At 41.0% G+C, this 19,175-nt stretch overlaps 1 protein-coding gene across 1 annotated transcript in view; it reads left to right on the top strand.

Annotated features, from left to right (window-relative positions):
* RERG (RAS-like, estrogen-regulated, growth inhibitor) overlaps positions 1–18,602 on the top strand; it is a 107,365-nt gene extending 88,763 nt beyond the window's left edge. The window contains exons 2-4 of the mRNA XM_009332852.1: positions 3,236–3,292; positions 17,218–17,291; positions 18,007–18,602. Of these exons, the coding sequence (XP_009331127.1) occupies positions 3,236–3,292; positions 17,218–17,291; positions 18,007–18,414 (539 nt within the window). The 3' untranslated portion in view covers positions 18,415–18,602. The remainder of the gene's footprint in view (positions 1–3,235; positions 3,293–17,217; positions 17,292–18,006) is intronic.
* The last annotated feature ends 573 nt before the right edge of the window (positions 18,603–19,175 follow it).

Genomic DNA, 19,175 nt, shown 5'->3' on the forward strand with positions numbered 1-19,175 from the left:
AGGAATCTAAGCAGTACAGCTCTAAGCATAGTGAATTCCTAGTGTCCTCACTTCTAATTCTTCTGCTGGCAGAAGTTATTTTACTAAAAAGTGTTGTAATCTGGCAGTAAGCGAGCTCAACGTAAACAAAATGGCTTCACAGTAATACCCCTGCTCTAGGGGGATCATTGCTAGGGCAGATGGCACAAGCCAGCAAGCTGGTCTCCAGATTGACAGCCCAAGCAGTTGGATGCCCTTCCCAGCTCTCCTCTCATTGACTATTTTCAGTCAAGTCAGAGACCAAAGTCACATACATTGTTTTAATACTCAACTGGATGTCAGGGTCCCATCTGCTAAGCACCCCTAATGAGGCAAAAGTGAAGACATTTCCCATCAGCATAGTTTGCAATAGTTATAAACAGGACAGACACTGGATCAAGAGCATCTCATATTCCCCATCTGTGAAATCCAGCTGCTAATCTTCAGCCTTGTAAAAATGTGTGGAAGTGAAAAGCTCCCTAGGATGGGCTGTGACCATTGCCATGAAGGAGAGCAGGAGTATTTTGAGGGAATCAGCCAGGCCAGAAGCGAGGAGGCTGAGCAGAGCCAGCCCCACAGGAACAGCAGCTCTGCATGGCCCCGAGTGTGCGCGCCCCCAAAACTGGCACAGAGCACGTGGCTCTGAAGCTGACACTTCCCCACTCACCTGGGGTTGTGCTGAGGTGGCGTTTTGTTCCCTTCACCGTGCCCAAGCAAGCCTTATGCAAGTACTTTATTACTGGCAGTGCCTAGTGAGCGACTCATTGGGCTTGCTGTGCTTCCCGCTGAGACCTGCCAGCGAGGGAGACGAATTGTCATCTGGCCCTATGCATGGCAGCCGCCTCCCACCCTTCCTTTCTTTTCTTCAGCTCCCTCCTGCGTATGTGATTATTTGTTATTTCTGCATACAGGCCTCCCTGCTGGAGACAAATACAACCTTTTTACCTCCTCACCAGAGCTTATGTCTGTGATGTCTAATTCTTCACCTCTGCAGCACTCAATGCCTGTACCATTTCATCCTGTGTACATTGCTGAACCTCTTTTCTCCCAGGCTCATCTCAGCAGCTGCGGTCCAGTTTTACCTTTCCTTCTTATCGCTTGTCACCTTCTCACCTCCTTCATTTGGGCTACCTCCAAAATCAGCTCTTCGCCCCTCTGCTGCTCTCTATCACCTGTCTCAGGCATTAGCACTTGACAGACTTTCTTCCAGTCCCCTTCATCACTTTGGCCTTCCTTTCCAGCAATTTTCACCTACAAGTACAAAGTTATCGTAACTATAAGTGGACCATGTTTAAATATGAAAATAGTTGGACAGGTTCCCCCACTCTTCCACCTTTTCTCTCTCTCCATTAGCGACTCCAGGTCCAGGTACAGGCTCAGGGTAAGGCACTGCAACACAGGTAGCACATCACTGCTTCTCCTTCAGAGTACAGCTGTGAAAGAAGAAAGCATTTTTAAAATCTGTTCTTGAGAAGGAAGGTGGCAAGGAGTCTTCTGAAATCATGTCAGGAAAACTTTTACCCTGCATCACTTTCCCAGTCAAAATAGAAAAAGAACAAAAAAGAACATGCTATTATTTTACCAGCAATTAGAGAACCAATTACTAGCAATTAGAGAAGAATCATGACCAAACTTTTGAAACATCGAGATGTTTAAACTACTCCAGCTGAGGTAAAATGTGGTGAAAAAAAGTCCTGGTACAGACATCATCATGGATGGAAAATAAACTACACAGAGATCTTTTGCAGTGTAATGACATCCACGTTAGGACCACGACTTGAAAAGTTACTTTGGCTAAGAATTGCCACATTCACTCTGAGGGCCAAGGAGAGCATTTCTGCAAATGCTAAAAAAAAAATTAAAAAATAGGATTTCCTAGGGAAAACAGAAACTTAAAATAACAACGATTTAAAATTGCTTCTTATGTAGTGATCTCATTTCCTTAGGATCAGCTTCTTATTACCCCTCCAAGTGTGAGGCATAGTTAAATCTTGTTGAAAACTAGTGTTCTGATTAAGCAAAGCTTAATTATATTTATTCTGCAGAGTGTTGCCTTGTCCTAGTCTTGGGCACAGAAATCTGGGATGTGGGGCATTCTCATGGCTTTAATTTTGAAAAGGATCAGAACTGGGTTTAGCTGTCACCTTTTACAGTCCATCTGCAACTGAAAGAAGAGAACAATCCTGTAGGGCTGACAGGGAAAACTTTTCCTATAGCTGAAATCACTGCAATCATAGCTAGTGCAGTGATATCTCTAGCTCCATTTTAGAAATGCAGAATGGATTTTGAATAGTTGGCAGTGGTGAACGCTTCATTTACACCACTAGAAATTCAAGGCAATGCTTAGTTTTAAGTTAGAACATAATCGATGTCCTGACAAAACCTTTATAGGTTGTTTTTAAAAGGGGGTGGAGGGATAGAAAAAATTAAATGTAAGAACGTAAGTAGCAAGATCTTAGGCCATAAACTGAAACTGAGAACTAGTTATGCAGTGCTCCAAAATCTAAAGCTTTATTTCTACTTCTGCAAATTCATTAATAGCATTTGTTGACCGTTGGTTTAGAACATTATAGCTGATTGCTTCAAGTGACAAGTAGGCAAAACATGGAAGATAAATTGTTGCAAGGAAGGCATGCCAAAATACAGAAGGAAGCTATTTAGCCCATTGTATGTTTACCTTACAAGGTTTAAAATCTGAAGGAAAAGTTTTCAAGAATTAAATTATTTTGAACCCCCCTAGTTTTGAAGTTTCAAAGCATCCTGGTTCAAAAACTTCTAACCTTTTTTCCACTGGGTATGGGAAATCTAAAGCATCCAAAATAGTGTTTTTTTCAAGTGTGATCTGCTGATAGCACTGTAAATGGGGTTGGTTTGGCTTTTTAATGGTAGAAACTATTATGACAAAAAAAGCGGAAAAAGTTAGAGACTACCATTGGAAACCTCCTGGTATTCTTTGTCCTGCGTTGTTACATGGGTAAATGATTAACACTATAAAGAGGTTTTTTTTTCCCATTTTGTTTCCCCCCTCCAAAAGTGTAAAGCGGGCCACAAACAGAGAAAAGGTCTCAACTGCTGCAGTAAGCAACACTGAATTCTGCTCACAGTTCAGGGGAGCTGCTACATGCTCGTTCACACAGAGAAGTTTGCTGGGAAAGCTTTAAAAACCAGATGAGTTGATGGCTTGTGCATCTCACCTGGAATCTTTTTGTTCCTCCAGCTCTCGTTGTACGCTTCCTGACCAAACGGTTCATCTGGGAATACGACCCAACGCTAGGTAGGTTGTATTTTATTCTGTACACATGGTATGCTGTATATAATAGCATAGCTGAAGTAATGGAAAGTCATAGAACTAAAATTCCAAGCCTCAGTCAACCTTTAAATTTGCTCTAAAAAGCTTCTCTATGGTCATTTAAAGCTGGAACAAATTATTACCTAAGATGGCAGAATAGAGAAGCAGTAACACACACAAACAAAAGCAGAATTAATATATAAGGCACATTTCTGCCCACACAGAAGTCAGTAGGAATTTTGCCATTGAAAGCAATTGCGTTAGTATTTCACTCTGAAAATTATTTAGCATGTGATCAGTTTTCTGCTTTTGGATAACCCAAACATCAGCTGCTAGAGAATAAGATGGCTAGGATACAGATCTCAAAAATTCAAGGGAAAAAAAAAATTGTAGGTACTTACAGTCAGTCTGCCTACCCTTAGGTAAGTTTTTTGTCCTCACTTTCAAACACACATTGTGTCTCACTTTTTGGGTGACCAGTTAGCGACACCAATCATCAAAAGGGACACGTCTCCTCCACTGCTCCCACTTAGCTGTCTTGGGTCTGGCACTTTTGAGAAGCTGGCACAGATACCTCAAAAAAACCTGTCGAACAGTTGCTCTGAATTAGAAGCCTCACTTGAAAATTTGGGCTGAGGTCTGATTTCTTAGTATTTCCTAAGTTAGCATATATTTGAATGCTCTGCACCAGAGAAAATCCAGGCCAAGAAGTCTGAGATGAGGCATTAACATCTTAGAAGACACCTTCAATACCTCAGGACTAAGTGATTCGCACATGAAGTAAGGGGCCAGGAAATCTCCTTTTCTCCTACAATCTGTTGCCATCTCCTTCCTAACCTTTCTTTGGAGGCTCAAATACAGATCGTACAGTTAAATACCTATTTCTTTGTTAAGGTTCTTTCTCTAAGAGGTCTCGCTAAAGAAATAGAGAATGCCATAAACTTGCACAGCAGAAACAAAAATGAAAGTTTAATACACTTTACTACAAAAACCAGGCAGCCCTTTCAACAAAGAAGAGTATCCAGTATCGTACTAAGTATTTTCATCTAGTAGGATGAAGAAGTGTCAGGTATCAGAAATCTCATATTGGGAAAATAATTCTCAGAACAACCTGAACTCAAATACATTCTTTCGTCTGCTAATATCAGTATATTAATCAGTGAATTATATGTCACCTGCCTTGTACTACACAGTGGGATGTTCTATTAGTATTATTAGTACTTCACATCTCTATCACTAATACATCATTTTAAGAACTTGACAATAAAAGTATATAGTGCTTTGTATCCGTATAGTCCAAGTTCATTAATTTCTTATGGGGACACTGCATGCAAAAGTATCCTTGTTGCCTTGTTTAAGCACAGAAACTAAGTTATTAGCAAGCTGCTCGGTTTATTATTTTTTGCCCCATTATGAAGGCCCCATGACCTTTTTGGTGTACAAGACATGACATTTGTTTCTGTTTTACAAATGAATACAACTGCAAATTAACCGTGCCCCTCAGGAATCTAACAGTCTTCTATTGCAACATGGAAGCCTTTCATGCAGACAACAGTCCTATCTCAATAAAACAAAAATTAAATCTCTTCTGACCTACTAAATTCTACGTTCTCATTCAGTTTAGAGGATAACAGCTTAAATTATATATTACAGTTATTGTGAAGCTAAGTGCTTTAAGTTTCTCAGAGGAAAAGGTTTGAGAAATTAAAAAAACTAATAAACTATTGTCAGTAAGTTATTTCTTAATCACAGTAATATCTGGTGGAAGCTGCCCACCAGAGATTCTTTAATGTATTCTTTTTTCAAACTATGGATCACAACAGGATTCAAAGGAGGCTCTGAAGTGTCAGAAAAAAAAATCTTCTGAAATTCTAACCACTATTCAGGCCTTCAGAGATCAATCAAAAAGAGGCTGTACCTCCAAAAGCTTTGAGAAACAGTGCTTGAAGGAATGCATTTCTCTATCATGATCATCCTGCAGTGATTTAGCGTCCATTAACCTGTAAACATCACTGAGCTGAATTTACTGAGAAGTTTTAGCAGAATAGATTCATTTCTTCTTAGCAGTCATGGACTGGCAGTCGGGTGGAAAGAGGGATATCTACATATTTATACCAATGTAAAAAGTTTAAGTTGTGTCAGTGAGACCCATTTGCCCTAAGGGAGAATAAGCAGCTTTGTCAAGTAATTTTGAAAGGGCAGGAGTAAAACAGATTCAAACTATCTAGCTACTAAGCAACAGGAGGTTTTGCCAAAAATCACTGGGGCTGTGACAAAAATATCATATTTATAGTTTATTTCTTATATCAAGTTTTCAACCACCCATTAGCCCTCTGATGCAAAGAATCCCCAGATAATTCCTATTTTCAGGAAAGCTTTCACCAAGCTGTACAAGGCCTGATGGAAATTCAACATTATCCTAAACTAAGCATCAGGGTAAAAAAACCTTGTCCTCTTTTAATTCAAGAATGACACACACCTTATAAATATTCTTTACTACTGTAACCTGCCAGAAGAAAATGAAGGACCATATTTTTAGCAGCATCTGGATATACTGCTGTATCTCCAGAAGCCAAATTACAAACCACAAAATAACATTTTCTGGCAAGAGGAGCATCACTGAATCTTGCAAGCTTTGGCACATGGGCTGCTGCTGAAGTCAGGGCTTTGCAGCTCTGCCACTTTTGCCCATGATGTTCGATCTGTGCAAGCATTGGTAGGACAGCTGCAAAGTACACATCACTGTGCTTTTTATTTTACTGTTCTGAGCCAAGGAGTTAACAACTGCAGCAAAGGTCATTTTTCAGGCGAGTATTAACCATCAGCCTCGACTTCTCATCATTTCTGCTTAACTGGCAAGTCACCGTCATCCTCTTGGCATGTTTTTATTTTTTCAATTTTTTTTTTTTTTAAAAAGGTGCCTAATCACTCGGGCTAAGTGGTTACCTGGCATTATCAAGGCGAATGAGTTTCCACTTTCAATCTATATTTATAATAAATCCCACAACTATCCCACATGTGCTACAGAATTAGAAGGTCCAATGAGAGAGCTCTATGTAGAAATAGGCTGGAACTGCACATTTAAAAGAATACATGCAGTTGTTTTCTAAAATATTAAATATATGAATTCAGCATTAAACTTAGTCTTCTTTAGCTTGTTAAATATGAACTGAGAAAGGGGATTGGGTTACCACATGGATTTCACCAAAATTCATTAATGTTTATACATTTTTAAATAGAACACAAGTCACAAATTAATAAGCAAATTCAGTGTGGTGTTAGAAGGCCTAAAAACACTTGGCCTGGTTAGGGCACCACTTAAGCCACAGCCTAAAAGCGCTTCACAAACATAACCAACACATCCACAGTGGATTTAATACAGAACTGGAAATTTGTGCTATATTTCAGTTTGGCTCTATTAAGAGATCCATAGAAGAAGCACAAAAACAAGCATTCCTATGTACCATTTCATCAGCGCTTGCCAGGAACGGGGTGGCAGCAGGCTGACAATTTGCCTGCCACCGAAGCGGCTTGGCTCGGGGAGGGTTTGCAGCCTGCAAGCAGCCACCCTCGCAGCAGCGCCGCTGCAGGTGGTCCTCTCAGGGCTTGACCACCTCACCACTGCCACAAAACCAGAAGTGTATAAACGCGTAACACCTGCCAGCCAGTGTTGTCTCAGGGATGGACATACTCTACGGGGATGAGTTTCAAAGTGGAGGTGCAAAGACCTTTATTTGGCCACCTACCCTCTGCGAGTGAACTCTTGGCCTGAATGCAGGAATCCCGTGGACCTCAGTGACCCAGGACTTCACGATTTTCAAGGCTGCTGTGAATAGCTGCTCTCCTCAGTGCCAGTAAATAGGAATAACAGTCTGGATCTCAGAAATTTCCCCCACGAGCTATGGCAGTGCCCAGAATTTAGGGTGACTTCACCTGACCTCAAAGATGGAGAGATATCGTGGTTTGCCATCAAACAAGTAATATTTAATTGATTTTGAAGTTGGAGATTCTGAATCAGACTAAGTCATCAAGGGAACTGGTAAATTTATTTTTTCCTGGGGGGCAAAAAAGGCAGAGGAAGCCCAAAGAGTCATCACAGCAGTAGACAAACAGCACTGATGGCCTGCAGAATACTTCATGGGCAACAGCAAATTACCTGCCTCCATAAGCCATGACATGCAGGGAGAATCTCCTGGATCAAATGATGAAAGAAGAAAATTCATCATACCTATGGTTAAGTGGGTGCTTTTTAAAATAAGTTTTGCAGTACTTCTCTGAGAACACATTCGTTGTTCTACCATAATCAGGACAATTTGCTTAACTAGAAACAGAGCTGGGATATCCAAGATTTCAAAAAAAAAAGGAGGGGATTATGAACTGGGTTGTGTCATTTGTTCTGAATTAGCATTTTTATGTACAGTTGGGAAAATCAGGTGCTTTCTGAGGCACGGGGACTTAAACGATCCATTTTTGCCATATAGGGAAAAAAACAAACCAATAAAGCCCCAAGGAAGTGCAGGAGATAGGTTCCTCAGTGCTTTTCTTGATTGTCACTGATTTGTTGCCCGCAGTTTCTTTGCCTCTGCTTCTCACCTATAAAATCCTTCATCTCATAGAAGGGTTGTAAATCCTTTAAGTAACTAGTACTCATAGAATTAAGACTCACATATCAAAGGTGCTTTAAACAAAAGTCTACTTATAAAATAACAGCAACCAAGGAGTTAATATTTTTGTTGACCTTTCTAAAAGTCACTTGGCTTTCTCGCACTATCCCTAGATGTCTTTCTCTAGCTGTTCATATATTTCATACAACTTTGCTAATCCTCTGAAAGGAAAACTGTCTCTGAGCAGATAATCAGCAGAACAGTGCATGACAGACTGGCCCATCTATGAAGGCAGAGAGAGACAGAAAGCATGGGAGTTTATTTAATTTGAATAGGATAGAGAAAAGACTATTCATTACTTTGAAGGAGCAGAGTTAACCATAAAGAAACATGAGTCTTAAGAAAAGTTATAATTTTGCTAGGACTACTAGATTAATAGTGACATTTTTAAAGAGTATTTCTTCCAACTATGTCACAATTTCTTTAAGTCACTCAGGTTTTTGTTCATTCTTTTTCAACTGGGAGGGGAAAAAACGGAGTTGGTGTTTCTATAAAGTCCTATCTAATGCAACATACAGACAGCCCATAAGTCACCATCAAACATAGGTAGAATGTGTAGGTATCAGTAAAGCAGCAAAGATAGGAAATAAGGTGGTACAAATTGCTGTCCCACTAGCTTGATTATAAAAGGCCCACGATAGCACCATTCTTCTCCAGCATAACATGAAACGGCCAAAGGACTGCAGAAAGGTACAATAGGTAAACAAGTGCTTGAGGGAGGGAGACAGACACCTCTGTTAGCGCCCCGAATTATCTCACAGCAGAGAACTTCATCTCCTATAGACCAGCTCAAGACTTATAAATTTCACCGCTGTGGCAAGAACAGCAGAAATCATTTTGTGAGGATATTGTTTACATTGGCAAGAATGCTTTTCCCATTGGAAAGCTTGTTGCGAGGAAGATTATTTTTACATTAGAAAGGTAGTTTTGCCTATGTAACCACATCTGTAGCTGAGGGTTCTGTTAGCAAAATGGTGTCATTCAGGGACCACAAGGGAAGTTTGCAGATACCATACATAATGTTATTAACATTACAACCCTAGCAAATACTGCTAGCCCTTTTCTGTACCTGATAGGTACAGAGGCGTACAAACAACAGAGCAGAGTGCGAATATGTCCAAACTAGCTTCCATCAAAATGGTTGATAACCAGAAACAGCTTAGCAATGGAAGCCAAGACCTCACTAAGAACAATTTACTGTAGCAAGAGAAGATGCAAGAACTATCTTTCTGGGCTAATTTTGTGCCAATGTAGCCATGAAAAAGAACTCAGGTCCAAATACAGTTCTCAATGACTGTCTTTGCTCTCTGGTTTATTCAGCTAACACATTGTCTGGACAGCTGGAATACTGTCTGAATACAAACTCTTTGTCCCCAGGATTGCTTTCACTGCTGCAGATCACAAGTTGAAGAAACACATGTCTTTGTATATTGTAGATTTCTAGTTTTCTTGACTTGTGGCTCACTCAGCAAGTTTGTCTTAACACTCCTGAAGGTTTGCTGCCTCCCCTACCATAAAAATACTAACTCCCAGCAGCACAGCTGAGAGAGAAACTGCCCAGACAGCAAACAGAACTTTTAACAAAGGGGCCCATACTAAAATAAGTGTTAATAAATCATTAACTGATGGTCCCTTCAGTCTTAGGGTGTGAAGGTTGACAGACCAGCAGCCCCAGGAGGAAGGCAGCCTGGGGAAGCCTCCCCTCCCAGCCCTCTCTTCCTCCTGCTGCACAACAGTATACTGCAGTCTACACAGTGCTATAGACCAGATCATCAACATGCTCATGATTAAAAATAACCATTTTTCCATAGCAAGCAAGAGGAGAGAGTTCTGCCATCATCTTGCAGAACTCTGCCTTCTGCATATTTCATCTGAACACCCCTGTTGACAACTACAGCTTATCCAAGCACGAGCTAGAAATAACATATGTGGTCCAGTACGGGCTTTCAGCCAAAGTGAGATGTAATGGTAACCAACCATTTGGGGCTAGGAGGAATAGCTGCCAACCTGTGTTTCAGGGAGTACCATGACAAATGTGTAGATGCTTAATAAATTGCTGGAAAACAGCCTTATTTTCAAGCCAAACTCTAGTTACTAGCATCCTCAATTTCTATTAACAAAATTACTCATTCCTTCTGCCTCAGTGCTTAACAGATTGAGTCCTCAATAGTCAAGATTGTGCCTTACTAGGTATCTTCCTGGGCTTTTATTTTTCCCCCACTTCAAAACAGTAGAAACATTACTTAACTTGATATACATTTAATACATTATATCATTTTTTTACTATACTCCTCAGCTGTAGGAATTTATACTCAATGTATTATGGCAATGAGCCATGAAAGTATTCCTGATTTCTCCGAGGTGTTTGTAAGGAAATGGACTGGTATGGTCTAGAGCACTTTAAACCCCTGACACTGGCTTCTAAAATGCTCGACAAAGACTTGAAATGATGAGATTGTAATTGAGAGCAGCAGAGGAAGATGCTTAAAATAACATGGAAAGCAGCTATCTGAAAATGTGGTTTGTTTGAAGATATTCCTGATGCCAATAATAAAAATATTGCCTTTTTACAGTAGCTCAACAGACAGCAAAAATCAGGAATGGCAGTGGCTGCTCTTGCTGTAGCTACAGCTGCAAAATATTTTGCCTCTACTTTTCTTGCTCATCATATTCTGAAATGTTCTCCAGATGAGCAGAAGCTTCCAGTGCTTGCTTTTGCACCTTCAGGAGAGCAGGCTTTTGTTTTGCTTGTTTTAGGTGTGAGAAAAGTCTCACTGGTTAGTTTTCATTCATATTGGCAGAAATAAGGTGAAATTCACAGCTTCGCTAACAAAGACTTCTTGCCACAATCAAACAGAAAAGTGTAGCAAAATATGGTTTATTTAGACTTAAACTTGTCATGGGCATAATTGCCACCAGGAACTAATGTCTCTGCTTAGTGCTGATGGGAAAGTTAAATCAGAAAATTAAAAACACCAAACCAGTTAGAGCCTTGAAGCTTACTCCCTACTAGTTAGCACTGCTCTGGCTTTGTTGGGTTTGTTTTAGCATGCCTTAATGAATGCAGTTCCCAAGTACCTGTACACGTTTTCTCTGCCTATCTCAGCAAAAGCTGGATAAGGACAGAACCTATAGGAAAGGAAATGTAACACCACTCCCCTTCTCCTCAAAAGAAACCCAGTCTTCGCACGCACGAGAAAAATCATATGCAGCAGAAGCCAACAAGTAGACATACTTCCCATTAAGTTTGAGCTGTCTTCAAGAAAACTGTATTCTAGGATTTCTGTTTGGAGGCCAAAATACGTTATTTATTGAAAACATCAACAAGAAAAAAATGTTTTTCTGTAGACTAGTTTTATATCTCCCACCTGTTCTACCTAAAGAGCAAATTTTGGGGATGCAACAAATCCTTTCATATCAAGATGAGAACTTTATAGTCTAGTGGGGCTATGCCTGCAATAGCCATTTATTTTCCTTCCCACTTTTTTATAGAGGAAAATATGATAAAACCCAAGCTGCTTACTGAGCAACAGACCTAATGAAGCCTCATTTCTTCTGAATTTGTTCTCCATAGTTCATACTGCAGTAGCTTTTTTTTCTTTGCATGTGTCCCTGTGCTCCACAGAGCATCCTTTGTCCCCCATGAGTCCCCACACCACCTGAAGCTTCTTCTAAGGTCACCTACTAATAGTCTTTGCCCATCTGCATGGGCCAGGGACAGCCCTGCAGCCTGGCTTGTGCAGAGGCACATGCCTGCTGACTGCCCAGAGCAGAGACTGGGCCTTCCTCCCTGTGCCTCTGCAGGGGCATTAATAGGGTCTCTACCCTCCACCCAACCCTGATTTTAGCAAAACTTTCAGGATGTAAATATTTGAGAGCTTTGCCTTGGACTGAAAACAGCAACTAAAAGCATCTCGGCAAGCTAGGGCACACTTGCTACCTGCAGCGCCTCCCACATCACTTTGTGCTCAGCTTTAATCTGACTAGTTTGGGAATACCTGCTGTACTGCAGTCACAACTCTACAGGGCTACTACAGCAAATGTAGCCTTGTAGAAGGCAGCCAAAAAACCCCAAAATGAAGTTAGAAAAGAAATTCCTTTGCACATCACCACATCAATTCCAAAAGCAGCATTCACAACAGCAGGCTGCATGTGAGTCAGGCTAGTGTCCTTAGGGTTGAATTAAATATCACTGCAGACAAATACCTTCTTTCATACACATTTTGGTTTAGTAGCTTGACATGAATGTTCACGTAGTATGATAGTTGTACATATAAAGCACATCACAGGTACCGTACAGCCTCCTAGAACTTTTCCTTCTGTATCTCCTGACTCTTGGGGTTACATGTGTGGAAACACATTGAAAAGTCCAAGTCCAATTATCAGAGCTGTCAGTGTTTCCTTTCTTTTTTTAATACTTTTTGTTCTTTTACACATGATATTAATGATAGCAATAACAATGCATGGCATATCATTTGGTGGTATTATTGATAATAAATAGCCCAATTATGCTTATTTTGGGGTCTGTAGTATCAGTTAATAAAGACACATGTGGGGATACACTGCATTCGCATTAGAAATATGTTCTAAATACACAAGGGCAGAGCTGTGATTCCTGTAAAACCACTGATGGTTGCAGAACAAAAACCCTCCAGTAAGGTAAATAATGGATGGAGTAAGTAACAGCCAGATGCAAGCAAGAAAAAAAATACATTCAGCTGGGTTTTGAGAAGAGTTGGGGTGGGGGAAGGAATAAAGCAGAAGAAACTTTGAGTCAGGAAGGTACATTCAACTTAGAGGGGCTTTCTAAAAGGTGAAAAGTTCCTGAAGCAGCAAGAAAACGCAGAGGAGGACAGATTTCACAAAGGAAAGCTCTGGAGAACATATCAAACAGCACGAGTGTTAGCAATGCGGGTAAATTGTTTTCCCAGTGGGCTGTCAAAGTCACTGTTCTCAAATGTGATAGAGACAGGTGCCATCCTCATGGATGTCAAAGATTGCAGGAGTCTAAATGAGCAGGAGTTTATTTAAGAAAAACAAAAAACAAAAAACCCCACCCAGGAACCCTTATTATGTAGTCAGAAATAATTACAGGAAATTTTGGTCTTTTAAACATACTGCTGCATTGCCATCAAACAAGACTTTAACCATAACTTAGAAGTTCATGCCTATTAGCTGTAGCTTTTTGATCTGGAAACTCAGCTATAATTATTACACAAAACCCCTTTCTCTAGGTCTCTTGCAGTTCTCAGATCCAACTGGCTGAAAGCCACCATGAGACCAAAGTTTCTTAGAGAATTTTTTAAATGTCCTTGTTTTATTAACCTTTCTTGACAAAAATGAACTAAAATTCTGAATGAAAAAATTACTGTACTTAAAAGCAAACAAGAGACCATTTACATGTAAAATGGTCTGTCATTGCTCCATCTCAGCTGATTTACCTACTCCTATTACAGGTGTTTTCCTAAAAGCAATAAACCCTTCCGATGCAAATATTTCCTTCCAGAGCTGTGACGTATCCCTTATATATACTGCCTGTTCAAAATAGGCAAGTACTGAAAACGGCTTTTTACATCGCTACAGCTTTTTACATCGCTGCAAATATAAACCAAGATCTAGCAATTACTTCTCAGATAATAGTTTTTCTCTTGGAAAGATAATCTTCTGGAACAGATGTGTTCAATAGGTCAGGATAGTCCTGGACAAATAGGTTCGATAAATGACTAGCTAAGTCTTACAGGCCAAAACTCTATTAAATATGACACAATAAGCATAGCACAAGGATGTGATGTAGTCAAGCTGTGACTGAACATCATATCCATGGGCAGTCAGTGGATCGTGGGCTTCAAAGTTTTCTCTATATAAGTTTAGCAGGTTTTTTCTGCTTTTTTTAAAAATCATATTGTTCAGAAGAATAGGGAGATTTGTAACATGCTTATCAACACAGAGAGCCCCACGGGAGTTTTTTTTAATTTATTTTTTCCCCAAAAAAATTATTTCCATAACTATTCAGCAGCTGTGGTAATTTGAAAATTTTATCCAGTCCTATTAATGAATTATTCTGTCAATATATTATAGACTTAAAAACAAACCAACTGCTACCACTTTCCAACATGTTTCTCAGGCCTTTTGACAGCTCTAAACGTTTCTGGAATAAACGTAAATTTTTCAGACGATAGGACTGTGAGAACCAAGAATGCTTTGCACAGCAAGAGTGCTGGGGGATTGCAGCTTTATAACCAAGTGGGACCCTGAAATCTGACATCAGCTTCCAAAGCCGCACTCATCAGCACCTTTGACCTTGTTATTGGGAATATGAATAGAAGCATAGCACACCCCCAAACCAACCAGAACAGGTCAGATTTACTTACATTGAAGGAGAGCAAACCACCAAATGTGACTATTTCCACAGCACTAACAGCATCAGGCATGCCATGGCTCGGTCAGCAGCAGCAGCTCCCTAGCTCTGCTTTGAGGCTAGCAGTTTTGACACTTGAGTCTATGAAGAGTAAAACACAGCTCTGAGGTTTCTTTTCTATCTATGAGGTTTTAGCTATAGATATAATATGTAGGCATCACCTGGTGCAAATGATATTCTGAAGCTCAGAAAGTTGCCTATAGTCATCTCGGGAGCCTATATCAGGAAGGCTGCTGGCACACAGTGTTACACTTTGCTCTTTCTACTTGACTGTGACGATGCAAGGATAAGACATTTACAGCCTGGATTCATCTGACCAATTTTAGACTCCTAAGTGTTTTGAGGTGTGATTCATCCCAGGAGTGAGATCAGACAAGCTATTTTACTTCATCAACCCTAATAGGAGTCAAGGGTGCTTAGCTGAGACACAGACACCTGCACTGCTGATGGTTTCAGTTAGGGATCCAGCAGGTATCTCAAGTCATCTAACTTCTCTCTAGCCCCATGTCTCAAAAAACAAAGTGCTACAGGGAAAGTTATATTAATAAATCCCAAAGCCAGGCAATGCATTTGTGAAGTACCATGGGATCAATGTGAACAGACTGGGAATCACAACTTCAGGGCTCGTAACTTACAAGATGACCAGATTCTTCAGAAGTTTCTGTTCCCTTGAAGGAGAAGCCATGTCTGTTATTACACCAAAAATTGCTTTAAGCATCCAGCTGTTTTTACACTCCTCATTAAAATTCACCCAGCTACCGCACATTCCAAAGCACAGGAACAGAGACACATTTACTAAGATATGTTTACACTAATCTGACCCAAATCAGTGCTACTTGTTCAGGATCAAATTCCATCCCAATGTGAGCAGCCAAAGTGAGTTAAACTTGCAACATAAAGTGCCGCCAGAGTCCCATTTTGAGAACTCAAGTATCAGTTAAGAATCATGCTGCTTTTCTGCAGCGAGCACAAGTCTAGTCCTTGAGATTTATTCTCCCATTTTGTGGAGGAGAGCCGTACAGCCTACCACACTCTGCTTCTTAAGAAGGACATTTCACAGATATGCTGCAAGCATGATTGGATGATCACTTTCTCAAGTTGTGTGGACCAATTCTCAACAGCTACTTGTCAAGCAGGGCCAGATGGTTGAAGCCATTTAAGCATTGCAAGGCCTAAACAAGTAAGGAGCTAATATCACATTACTCACTCAGAGAGCCATCTCTTCTTCACAGCACTCTCCCCCAAAGCAACAAAGCAGAAGTTCCTAAATGACCTTGGACGTGGAGTGTTGCACAGGGAGTCCCAACCTAGCACCGAACATTTTAGCCACTGAAACAGCTTGCTGAAGGTGCATCATTGCAGCTTCCACGCCAAACTAGAGGTCCTGCTTCTCTGCATTCCCCTGGGGGAATTGTGGCAACTAGGAGGGTGTACAGAAGGAACAGATAAGACATACCACTGGGAGACTTAGCTATATCTTACTCTGCTGTGTAGGTATAGCCTCAGGATCACAAAGGTGGAACTCCCAACTCCTTCAACACCCTTGCAACACTGAACAGAAGGGGTATTTACAGCCTTTAAAAACCCTAGTCTTCATTGCCTGAAACCCTGCAGCAAGATTGCTTGCCATCTGCCTAATTAAACTGACCATTTGTCCCTATTAGAGGCAGCTGTGCTACTTAAAGCAATTAAGGTGGCACAGGAGGGAAGTGACATTTTTGGTTGGGAAGAGAGAGTTTGCAGCACTGACAGCATTGAAACATTCATCACTATGAAGAGGTGACATTCTTAATAAGTAACGAAAAAAGGCATTCACCAAACATGAGCCCTTTCAGAAGTTCAAATTCAAGAAATGTGTTTTCTTAAAGATATCCTTTGTTCCTATTGAGGAGATTTGCACCAAATAAAAGAATTGTGTCTCTGACAATGCAAAGCATTCATAGTCACTGGCCACAGTTTTACAGCATACGCATTTGCCTTTTGATATAGGACATCTGTGAGCTGGCAACAGTAATAAATCTGAATGTTAGCACAGATCATTTTCCAAGTTTTAGGTCAAATGCTATCAAATTCAACTTATCAGCTCATTAAGATAAAATGAGCCCTTTTGTCATTAGCTTTCTGATTAGTTGCCTGGTTCCAGAACCTGGGACACAGTAAATAGGTTCCTTTTTTTCCTGTAGCATAGTGTGAATGCTTAATGCCCACTGGTTATCCTTATAAATCATACACAGGAAAATCACTGCTTGAGCCCTCGCTAGAAGAGGGGAATGTGATGATTTCAGCATGTTTCAAAGAGACATTCCTAAAATAGCTAACTGTTCTGTAATTTTATCACAGTATAAGGCCTGAGCTTAGTGGTTAGGTTCACTGATTTGCAACCATACTGGTTTGATCTTGTCAGACTTCAAGCTATGCAGTGATAGGCTTTTGAGCTGGATACTTTGAGAGTAGCGGTATTTGTGTTTCACAGGTGGCAGCCTTCCCTATGAGCAAACATGAAAAATGGGCTGCAGCCTTGCGGAGCTCTTTGCCACAGGAAACTCTGTCCTTTTGTTGGGCGCAGAGTGCAGTGTCCACAGGCGCAGCCCTTTGCAGGTATAAGACATGGGAAAGAAAGAGTTGTGCCGTATGGGAAGAGGTAAAATAGTCACCATTGTAGAAAGAAGGACTTGAGTGTGCTCCAGAATGCCTGAAAGAGCTCTAACAAATAAAATTTAGTGAAGCCATATGCCACATCTCAGGTCTTGTGCTGGGGTAGCTGTAAGGAAGGTACAAAAAAAATTACCTTCTTTTAATACATTTCACAAAATGTGTTCTTATTTTAGAGTCTACATATCGTCACCAGGCTACCATTGATGATGAAGTGGTTTCCATGGAGATACTAGATACAGCTGGTCAGGTGCGTGGGTACATGTACTATTATCCAATACCTTGGCTCAGATAGACAGCACTGAAGGGGAGTGCAGTGGGTGGCAGGTGTGCTCCACTTCTGGGAACAGAAGTTTGCTTCTGAGCAGAGCTGCCCCTCCTCCACCACCATCAGCTTGCTGCTGGACACAGCATGCTGGATCCAGACCCTTCTGCAAGGGACCCTGCTTAGAGTTTTCGAACACTGGAAGAACAAAAAAAGTCAGGGTTTACTCTAGGATTAAAATGATTTTGTTCTCATTCCTTGATTCAGGGCCAACCCAACAACATGTTATTACTATGCACGAAGTCACAGTCTATTTCTACAGCCAAATGATGAGGCTCGACAACCTCAGTCAATGATTCCCACCAAAGTGAAGAGCAGTTTTGTCATAGCCAGGTCCCCCTTCCTTTCAAAACATGGCAGATGCTCACGCTGCACAGTCCTATGCAGTTCGTGTGCTGGGTATCATTCCACAGAGACCCTGTTCCAATTGCCTGCTACCAGCCTGCCCACAGGCAGCCCATGACACCTTGGTAGAGTAGATCTCCTGTGCTACATGATAAAAAAGGTGACGTGCATAAAGTATAAAGTAAAGCAGATGTACATGGCTTTGCAGGCTTTGGAGGACCAACTTCTATCTGAAGGCCTGGTGTCTTCTTCATAGATCAAATTCCTAAGGCTGGTGTCTGTCTTTTCAAAACAGGAGGACGCTATTCAGAAAGAAGGACATGTGCGATGGGGTGAAGGCTTCGTGCTGGTTTACGACATCACGGACAGAGGCAGCTTTGAGGAAGTGCTGCCACTTAAGAACTTGTTGGATGAAGTTAAAAAACCCAAAAATGTCACCCTGATCCTGGTGGGGAACAAAGCAGACTTGGATCACTCCAGGCAGGTCAGCACAGAGGAAGGTGAAAAGCTGGCCACAGAACTAGCATGTGCTTTTTATGAGTGCTCTGCTTGTACAGGAGAGGGCAACATTATGGAGGCCTTCTATGAGCTCTGTCGTGAGGTACGGCGTCGAAAGATGGTCCAGGGCAAGACTCGGAGACGAAGCTCCACCACCCACGTCAAGCAGGCAATTAATAAGATGCTTACCAAAATCAGCAGCTAAAAAGAGCTGTACTAAGCCAGAGAAGCATTTTAGAGCATATTAGCTTGGAGTAGGGACGAGGCAGGCAGAGCACATTTAATTAAAAATGGTCAAAGCTTTGCAAATAAAAAAATAGAAAAGACAAACCACACCACTTTTTGAGTAACACGGGGTCAGACTTTTTTCCTGTTTCGAGATGTATTTAGCCACATTCCTTCTGGCTAACATGGAAAAAAAAAAAAAGGAAAAAAAGAGCAAACTCCAAAGGACTAGATGATTGTGGGGATTGGCACTGATAGAGCGTCTTCTGCTTCTACAAGGCTGGCTCCAATCCTCTGCAAGTCAGTAGTGCCTAAACATCATTTCCAGCCAGCCAGCTGCTCAGTAGCCATTGGAGAGTAAGATTCAGTCCTCAATCCATCAACAACCATCACAACCAGTGTTCTCAAGGACTGAATACATGTAGAGGCTGCTGTTTTTTACCAGAAAGTTCATCTGACACCTTTCACCAGCTCTAAATTGGCGCATTGTGTGCTTTTACTCCAAACTGTCCTTCCTTGTTGTTATTTTTGTCAAATTTATGAGTGCTGATGTTCTTAGCGAGGTATGCAAAAAATATAGGAGAGGTCTTTTTCATGGAGCATTTAGCCAGCAAGACACACATTTCAACAGAGCTGAAGTTCAGCTGCTTTTCCAGATCCTCTGAAACTGCAGAATTCATCAAGAAATAATCAGCTAGTACAGTGGCATTTCAACATTTCCCCCTCAAAGTGCAGTACTGT

This window comes from Pygoscelis adeliae, unplaced genomic scaffold, assembly GCF_000699105.1.
Source record: "Pygoscelis adeliae isolate BGI_AS28 unplaced genomic scaffold, ASM69910v1 Scaffold38, whole genome shotgun sequence".
Classification (NCBI taxonomy): domain Eukaryota; kingdom Metazoa; phylum Chordata; class Aves; order Sphenisciformes; family Spheniscidae; genus Pygoscelis; species Pygoscelis adeliae.